The following is a 9,522-nucleotide window of genomic DNA, read 5'->3' as shown; positions in this document are numbered from 1 at the left end:
TAATGATGGTCACCAATAATTCAATAACGAGTCAGTTTTCTTATTGCTGTTGGCTACTCTGTAAAAATGTTGACATTTTCCTCATCAGTTTTTACCTTATCTACATTGATGGTGTTGGAAAAAATCAAAAATTAAAAATTGTACTATACCTTTCTAACAATTTCCGTTTTGTCGGTCTCGTCGCCCGTCTATATAGTATTCGATGTTCGTATAGAGTTGCAATAGTTAAGCTTAGAAAACCTGTATTATATAAGCTTTATAAAATCCAACTCGTCAATTGCTGTCAATTCGAAAGTTCATAAATTGTTTGGGGTTTCTAGTCCGTCTTCCAGGTCTTGTAAGTACACACGATATGCATCCTTTCCTGTTCATCAATATTGATGTAATTTTAATTTATTATTTATTTATAGGTTTATTGATAAAATTAAACTCTATAGGAAGAAAACAATTTTTATTTTTAACTGATTAAGAGTTAATTTAACTAATATAAACTTGGTATATTACCGCACGAAACAATCATTTTTTTCTTTAAGTATTTGAATCCTGGACTTAGAAATACTTAATATTTAATCTTGTATATGTAGGCTTTATTCACACAATTAAGAAATTGTTGAACATTAGATAAATTTAAATATAGTTCAAAGTACATGGCGAAATAAAACATTATAATTTGTACCTATGTATTATTAATAAAATACCAGTAATAATTTTGTTTTTATAAATACAACATTTGCAATTTATCTATACTTACACTTTAATGTTCTCTATATCTTTTTATATATAAAAAATAGGGTAGTATTTTATTCAAATATTAATGTGAAATGACATTTTTGCTATTGATTTGTTTTTTATTACATTTATTTTTAGTTATGACTCATTCGTACTTCTGCTTTCTCTTCCATTCAGTCTTATAACTTTTATCAGGAACATTCCTATTATGTTGTGACGAAGAGGTATAACAGTTTTTAAACTGAACTACTAATTGTATTTTTGAGTTGCTTGTCAAACTATTTTATCTATTAAGTATAGTATAAAACTATTTTATTTAAAAAAATCAAAACAATATATTTAATGAAGTTGTACTATTAAAAGTATTGTTATTCTTTACTAATATTTACATAATACAATAAATTACTAACTATTTATTTATCTTTAAACGTACATTATAGCCTTGAATAAACAATAACAAACAAACCTTATGACCCATTAAATAATTATAAATGTTGATACAATATAATGTGCTATAATAACTTTTATTACTTCATAGTTAAATATTATGAATTCTGCTAGGAATACTAAAATATCCCTGATGTATATCAGGTTAATAGATTCAGTTGAATGTATAAACTTAATGGAACACTACAACTAATAGAATTTTTTATATATAATTATTATGTTACTATTTAAATTTAAAAACTAGTTTAGAAATTAAAAACAAACCATTATATGGTATTTTCTGTATTTTAATTGGAGTTCAGTATTTTGTTTATAATTAAATTATCTTAGCACAATATTTAATAGTATGATTATTATTTTGCAGATTGACCATTTTTTTAGGTAACTATGATAGAATAATTTATTGGACTTCTTGTGGATCGATAGCATAAAAGAAAAATGAAGAGACAATTTTATAAGGTCAAGCAATTTGCTGACCAAACTTTTTCTAGGTATATACTCCTTATTATATACTTTATGACATTTAAAATTAAGTTTTTATGTTTTAATATAAGTCTATAATATGTTAAATAATATTTAAGGTCTGGTAAAACTGAAGCACTTTCTGATACTTTACAAGCAGCTGAAAAACGAGTTGATTTCATAAAAAATGTTTGTCAAAATACTACAAAGAAGTTATCTTCTACCTTAGTTATGCCCGGGGGTGGATGTGATCCTTCAAATCGAGAGAAACGTCTTGTAAGTAAATATTTTAATAACATTTTACGTTTTATAGGAAATAAAACATTTTTGTTTTAATTACAGAAAAAAATGCCTGATTATCTTTTGGCAATGGCTATGTTAGAGGGTGGTCCTAATGAAGATGATAATTTATTGAGGTAATGAACTTTGTACAAAAAAGGCTGGTTAAAATAGTAATTCAAAATATGTATTGAGTATTGTTTATGTGTGTGGTGATATTTTTCAGACAAGTCTTGGTGGAATGCAGCAAAGTTCAAATTTGTTTGGCTAATGCAGGTGTAGATTATGAGTTACGAATTGAACAATCTGTACTTAATAAGCTACAGCAAATTCTTGATGTTGATGTTCCTAACGTAATAAAACAAAAACGGTTGCTTACAAAACTCGTTCTAGACATGGAGTCGGCTCGAGCAAAGTAACTTTTTTTTATTTTATATTTTATTAAACTAAAATTACATTAATTTTTCTCTAACCTTTTGTTGCCCTTAAAACAAAAATATATTGATGTACAAAAACATATTAATTTAAATAATTGACAGTGCGAAAATTTAAAAATATTACCCATACTTAATTCATAAAAAAAAATTCCTTCGCCGATTGAAACGCTTATAACTTTTTGCTAACATAGTCTGTTTATACATTCTAATTATAATGTCATGGGCAGGCAGGTTTAAAAATGGTGTGTTTTTTACAATAATTATACTGGGAACTATCAATTAATAAATTCAAAAAAGGGTTTTTTTTAATACATTAGCTGTGCAACATTTTTTTAGTTAAGCGGAGGTGCTCTAAAAAAATGTTTACAAAACATAATTAGGAACTCGTTATTTTATAGATTTAGGTTTAAGGGTTCTTAAGAGTTTTAAGTACCATATTTTAAATTATTTTAGCAGAAATATTTATTTATTTTATTTAACTATATGTTCCTCAAGGTCTTTTACAGGTACTTTCTACATTCAAATGTTTAATAGTTAATTGTAATTATTTAAGTATAATTAAAAATTTTTTATTTTATAGATATAAAGCTGCCACATCAAAGAACTCTAATTCTGGTAGTTCCCATACTAACAAAATAGACGCAGTTAAAGAAGAAATGGAAGATATAGAATTGCAAGTTGAGCAATGTCGTGTATGCTATTTTATAATTTGTTTGTGGTTAATATTGACACTATTTATCAAAAAAAAAAATTTTATTTAGGACTCTCTGGCATCTGAAATATTCCAATTAATATCACGAGAATCGGAATTATCTTCTATTCTTGTAGAACTTATAAAACATCAACGCTCTTACCACCAGACTGCATTAGCTGTACTAGATGAAATAGTTCCTGAGTTAGAGACTGTAATTGGTAGGTGCAATTTATATAAACTCAAACAATTTTTAACAAAAAGTTCACTCATAAATGTATGTAACTATATTTCATTACAATGATATTTATAGATAGAAACCCTGCGAAACCAGTGTTTGGTCAAAACCTTGAAGACCACCTAAGAGTTACTGAACGGCGAATTGCATATCCAATTGAATTATGTATTTGTGCTCTGTTAGAGTTAGGTGTAGAAGAAGAAGGATTGTTCCGGATTGCAGCTGGTGCTTCTAAAGTTCGATGCATGAAGTTGAGATTAGATTCCAATTGCCTGGACCTAGAAACTGCCGTTGAGTATAGAGATCCTCATATAATAGCTAGTGTTTTAAAGTCATATTTAAGACAGTTACCAGAGCCATTGTTGACTCATCACCTGTATGAGGAATGGATGGCTGCATCCAAGTAAATATAGTGTATATATTTATAAATATATATTTATATATTTTTTTTTAACATTATTTCTTCTTTTTTCAGATTGCAAACTAATGATAGTAGATTTCAGGCGATCTTAAATGTTGTGCAAAAGTTACCTCAATCGAATTTAAATAATCTACGATATATCATTAAGTTTTTGGCCTTGTTAACTAAACACCAAGATGTAAATAAAATGAGCCCTCAAAATTTGGCTATAGTAATTGCTCCCAATTTACTTTGGACGCCAGAAGATAAAAACGATAATATAGGGTAATATAAATTATTTTCTTTTGCGTAGTTAAATTAACTAATTATCTGATTTTATAATAATTCTTACATATTTGAGGGGGAAAGGGAAAAGGGACCTCTTGTTACGGAAATCCTAATCGCAGGAAAGCCAAAACATCGATCAGTGCTAAAAAACATATTTAAGGGGAACGGAAAGCGTACATTTTTTTACAAATAAAGACTAAAACGCGGTATCACTTTCTGAAGTGTCTACTGAACCGATTTCAATACATTTTGTTTGTTTTATAGTTTAACATCTTCTTTATGGGGCCTAAAAAAACTTGAAATCCGTCCAATAGATACGCCAGAAAATGACTTCTATGAAAGTAATTTTTTATCAAACTTCCGTCATAGCTTGGAGAAAAACAACTTTATAAGAATTATAATTAGAAAATTGTAATATGTGTTCACCTTGAAATTAGTAGGCATATGAAAATGGCTATTAGATCAAGTTTTGTCAAATATTGCCTATCCTTTGACCCTTAAAACAAGCGATTTCCGTTCCCCTCAAGAAAAAAAAAATGATACTGCTCAAGAGCACTTTATTTTAATGGTTGGTTAAGTTTAATTCCTTAAGTAAGTTCATTTCAAAACTTTAATGCTTTTTTATTCACAAAAACTCTATTTTCGAAAATAAATTCAAACAAATATGATTCGACAAATTTCAATGTTAGGAAAATGAGTCTGATCTCAAAATGTTAAGACTGGAATACCAATAACCCAAAAGTTAATATTTGCAACAAGACGTTATTTTTTACTTAACATATGTTTTAAGCTAATTGGTGTTTGACAAAAATTAATAAAATAATAATTTTTTTTTCATTTGCGAATGAAATCATTTGTGACTTAATAAAATATATTATTTAAAAATATTATCTTAATTATTTTCAAATTTACTTAAATTACATTTTGGTAAATACCTAATAAAAAAAAAAAATTTATCTTGGACAATTTGTTAGAGCACTCTTGCTTTAGATTTCTACACAGCTTATGCTTACAAAAACTTAGTATAATTAAAAAGAATGATAGACATTTTATAAAAAGTTGTTTAACATAATTAAAATCATTAAAGTTTAAATAAAAGATTTATATTTTTTAGTTTAAATATGAATGCAGCTGCTTGTCATAACATAATTGTTGATTGTTTGATATCTCATTCTGACTGGATATTTCCTGGTGGTAAGAATTATTCACAATAAATACCTTAATACATTTATAATTAATTACAAATTAATTATTTATTTTAGAGGAAGAATTTTATGTGACACTAGATTCACTGAATATAAATGATTTTAATGGTCATAAAAGATCTAGTAGTGGGGATACACATTTAATATCAACGAATGAATCTCCCCCTGATTCAAACTTGAAACGAAGTAGATCTAGTACAAATATTACAGAAATCAGGTATGCATTTGTAGAAATATTTATGTCATGTGTATTTTTTTTTTTAATTTGTAGTCAAATGATTATAAGAAAGAGCATGATGTATTCTAACTGAAATTAGTTCTTCTTATAAAAAAACTGTTAAGAATACTGCACAGCTGATAATTCAATACATAATTTGTTTTTATGTACCTTGTATTAGTATTACTTTTATAGTAATGTGCCTTATCTTTTGATCCCAAAGTTTATACTCAAAAAAGTAATTTTATATTTTGCTTTAATATTTAAGCCTTGAGAGAACTAGTCTTTATGCTGATGCTGCTTTTAAGATGAGTATGGTGGGATAAGTGCTTAATTTAAGTTATGTTTCCCTGAGTTTTACAAAAATTAAAATTTAAGAATTGATAATTTTGTAATTAATTTGTCGTAGAGGTTTGTCTTACATGGCAGGGTAAAGTATGACAAAAACAACTAGTAACTGCTCACCATTGTCTAACTATAAATAAGATATGTACATCTTAAGCAATCTATGTAGGGTCCTCCCCCTAACTAGGACTGTCTTTTTATGGTTGTAGTATAGCTATAGGTGGTATATGAGGTTTTATAAGAGCTAAAAAATGTGAACTGAGGTACTTCTATAATAGACTGGATATAGTAACTGAAAAAAATATTTGAATTTTTATATCTATACCCAAATATAGTTTTTTATTTTATGATAAATTAATTATGATTCTAGTCCTCCTTCAGAAAGTCCAAAACCACATATTAGAGGAAGAAAAAATAAGCCTGCTCCTGTTCCTCCTTCTCCAACAATCAAGACCAATAATGAGTTGGAAATTCTTGAGGTGGTTATCAAGGACGAAGATAAACCAAACTGTGATAAACCACCTCCTGGTGCCTCATCGTTAAAATCTAGTCAATCAACAGAGTCTCCAAGAGAAAAATTATTGGTTGGTGACACCGGCTCATTAAAACGAACTACAAAGCCAGCAGTTGCCCCACGTACAATTCTTGAAACAGCTGATGATATAGTTTTTCGTAAGCCAGCTGTACCGGAGCGGCCAGCATCCTTACAGAGACCTCTAAGCTCGTCGTTCAGAAGTTTACGTATCACAGATCTTCCTAATGAAAAATCTGATGTAATAGTAATTTATTAATATAATTTATAATTTATTTGGATTTTAGTATTTGGTAATTTGTAGGTGGACAGAGGAGGACCAATGCTAGAAAGAGCACATTTATATACTGTATCGAAACAACAAGTGTCTTTAATACAATTTGGTGAAAACAATGAAACTTCCCATTGCAAGGAAATAAACCAGAATACACTTAATAATGGTATATTTTATTCTATAAACTCTTAGTTTTTAAAATAGTTACAACTATTAACTAATCTTATTAAACTGTAAAAATGTATATTTAGAAACTTCAAATGTAAAACAAGACAGCTCAGGTGACATTGGTGTTTATAAAAGTCCTAATTTGTCTAGTCATCGTCGTACATCATCGGATGCTCAATCAGGTAAAACAAATTTTAAATGTTAGTTGTACAAATATACACTAGCGTAGTCCTAAATGAGACGTTAGAATGGCCATCATTCGGCTCCTGTTTAAAAATGATTTCCCTAATTTTTCTTAGAATTTTATTTCATTCCCTAGAGTCTCCCTGTTTGCATATTAAGTTATTATTCATAATGGGGAATATATATGAATTAACATAATTTTTTAATTTACTACTAGGATAATTCTTATTAAGGTGATACACATTTATAGAAATCACACACACATTTCATATTGAACATAAACATTTGACAAGCGTATCTTTGGTTTTGCCTAAGATTATACTGGTAGTCAGCTTAATTTGGAACTTGTGTAAGTAAAATAGTATATTTTTCTGTATAATTATAAATTGTACATGCAAAAAGGAACCATTAAGGGATGAAATAAAAATCTGGAAAAATGTTGAAGCTATTTAGAGCCGATTGATAGATATCCAACGTAGAATCGTTTTCATACAAAATCAATACAAGGACCACTCTAATAAACACGATTAAAATTAAATAATTTAGGACAAGTTCCAATGTTGAAGACTCCAACGAGGACCCAACGTCCTATTCCTCCACCGCCTCCACCACCAGTTAATTCAGGAAAAAAAGAACCAGAAAGTACAGATCTGTAGTATATGATTCATTTAAGTTTTTGTTTCGTTATTAGTTTACATTTTGACCAAAGAGACAAAAGGGTCTTATGCTCATTTTTAATGATGGGTGTTAAAAAGAAAATATCATTTAGTTTTTTCTTTTTATGACTTTGTCTACCATTATTATTATTTTTCTTGTTAACTTAAAACATGTTTCTTTTATTTATTTACAAATACATATATATTTAAGTATATATTTATAACATGGTAATGATGTAAATTATTGTGATCACATCAATTTTAATTTATTCGATTCATTGTATACTATTTATTAAATTGTATACAAAATTTGTATACCATACTTTGTTAACTGCATTTTTGTATACTATATTTTGTTATATTTATTTAGTTATTTCCTAATATTTGTTACATTATACTAAAAAGATGTGTATAAGAATTAACGGTGCAACTCAGGGTTAAAAAAATATATATAACATACAATTTTAGTGATAAAAATTAATTTTTTGTATTGAGTGATATTTTAATTAGAATTGTGTTGATTTTTGTATACTAAATTTGCTTCTTATATAAATATTAATTTAAAAAAATGTTAAATCACTGTCTCATCAAATACATTTTATATAAAGAAAAAATACTAATAACGCCTATACCTTTATTTTTAATTATGATGTATGTTGTGTTTTACCATCTAAAATTAGGGTCAATATTTTGTTGCACAGCTATAGAAACATATATAGACAGCCCACACTGCCTAACTTTTTATTGACAATCCAATTCTGGCCTCGAACTATTATTATTATGTGTCTATTAGTAATGGACATTTGAAAAAACGGATTTTCACAATGAATGCTATTTGAGCCATTTAAAAATATTATATTAACAATTTATAAATGTGTTCCAAGAAAAATGTTTTTTTGATGACGATGTGAAAAAAAAAAATACTAAGAAGATTACTTTTAATATAATTTATTATCAAGGTTAAGCGTATATTTTTTAAATTTTACTTTGTGCACAGCTTTGTATTGTAATAATATTCAGTATCTATAGATCAAGATATTTAAGTAGCCTAAAAAGCTGTTTTTGTGAAATTACCTATTTTCGGATTCCTATCACTAGTGTTCATTTTATTTTCATAATATAACAATTATATGATTCATAGGTGCTTTTATTATTTTATTGATTGCGATATTAAATAGCAATAATTGTACCAATATTTTATTAATTACTTCAATATCAGAGAGGAGTAGAGGGAGATAAGGTTTTATTAAATGAGTAAGAATTTTTATAGAAAAATTAACTTATAAGGAATGAAGTTGATGATTATTAAGGAAAAAGTTGGAGTGACATTGTATACTATCAAGTTACTTGTTAATATTAAACCGCTTTTGTAAAAAAAAATCTTTTAACTGTTTAAAAATATGTTTTATATTTTAGAATTATTATTTTACATTACCCAAGATAAACTAATATATACTTTAATGATAACATTTCAAATAGCTTAAACTAATGGCCTTATTTTAATGGTGGTGGTAAATTTCTTTCTAAAACTGGTATTGACTCGTAGGAGTTGTTTCTGGGTGTTTCATTTTTTCTATTGAGTTTGGCTTCTAAAACACTAGGTATTGAAGGCGTTTCCATTTTATGAACTTTTCGTTCTATATTGTATCCAACGATTCCAGCCACAAAAGCAATTGGAAATGTTATCATAGGTACATATCTCGACACTAATCTGTACAATACCGTACTCCTGAAATTTAAGCCAAGATTATACTATAGTTAAATAATAATAATTCAAACGAATTATAAAAACAAACTTACATTTTTCTACTTTAAGCTTGAAGGTTGTGGCAATCGATAATTTAGCATCTCAATCTCAGCATCAAAATAGGATGTCTTGTGGTAGCTAAAATATTGAGGATTTTTGTAGGTATTATCTAATGTCTTCTTAACACGCTCTAAAACATTTTATAAATAATGATATAGAATATT

At 27.3% G+C, this 9,522-nt stretch overlaps 1 protein-coding gene across 1 annotated transcript; it reads left to right on the top strand.

Moving 5' to 3' along the window:
- Nucleotides 1–109: 109 nt before the first annotated feature.
- LOC126835018 (rho GTPase-activating protein 17-like) lies at nucleotides 110–7,866 on the top strand. Its single transcript, XM_050567291.1, has 15 exons — nucleotides 110–337; nucleotides 1,541–1,667; nucleotides 1,758–1,914; nucleotides 1,981–2,054; nucleotides 2,144–2,332; nucleotides 2,935–3,046; nucleotides 3,116–3,266; nucleotides 3,359–3,686; nucleotides 3,759–3,968; nucleotides 5,086–5,165; nucleotides 5,234–5,393; nucleotides 6,109–6,511; nucleotides 6,575–6,710; nucleotides 6,796–6,894; nucleotides 7,442–7,866. Exons 2-15 carry the CDS (start codon nucleotides 1,615–1,617, stop codon nucleotides 7,549–7,551), a joined length of 2,262 nt encoding a protein of 753 aa, XP_050423248.1. The 5' UTR covers nucleotides 110–337; nucleotides 1,541–1,614; the 3' UTR covers nucleotides 7,552–7,866.
- The last annotated feature ends 1,656 nt before the right edge of the window (nucleotides 7,867–9,522 follow it).

The sequence above is a fragment of the Adelges cooleyi genome, unplaced genomic scaffold (assembly GCF_023614345.1).
Source record: "Adelges cooleyi isolate 19-005CV unplaced genomic scaffold, UGA_ACOO_1.1 ACOO_flye_CR_arks_rails_tigmint_CR_PRNA_21, whole genome shotgun sequence".
Taxonomy (NCBI): domain Eukaryota; kingdom Metazoa; phylum Arthropoda; class Insecta; order Hemiptera; family Adelgidae; genus Adelges; species Adelges cooleyi.
Note: the sequence above shows the minus strand (reverse complement) of the source record. Positions and strands in the feature narration are given on the sequence as shown.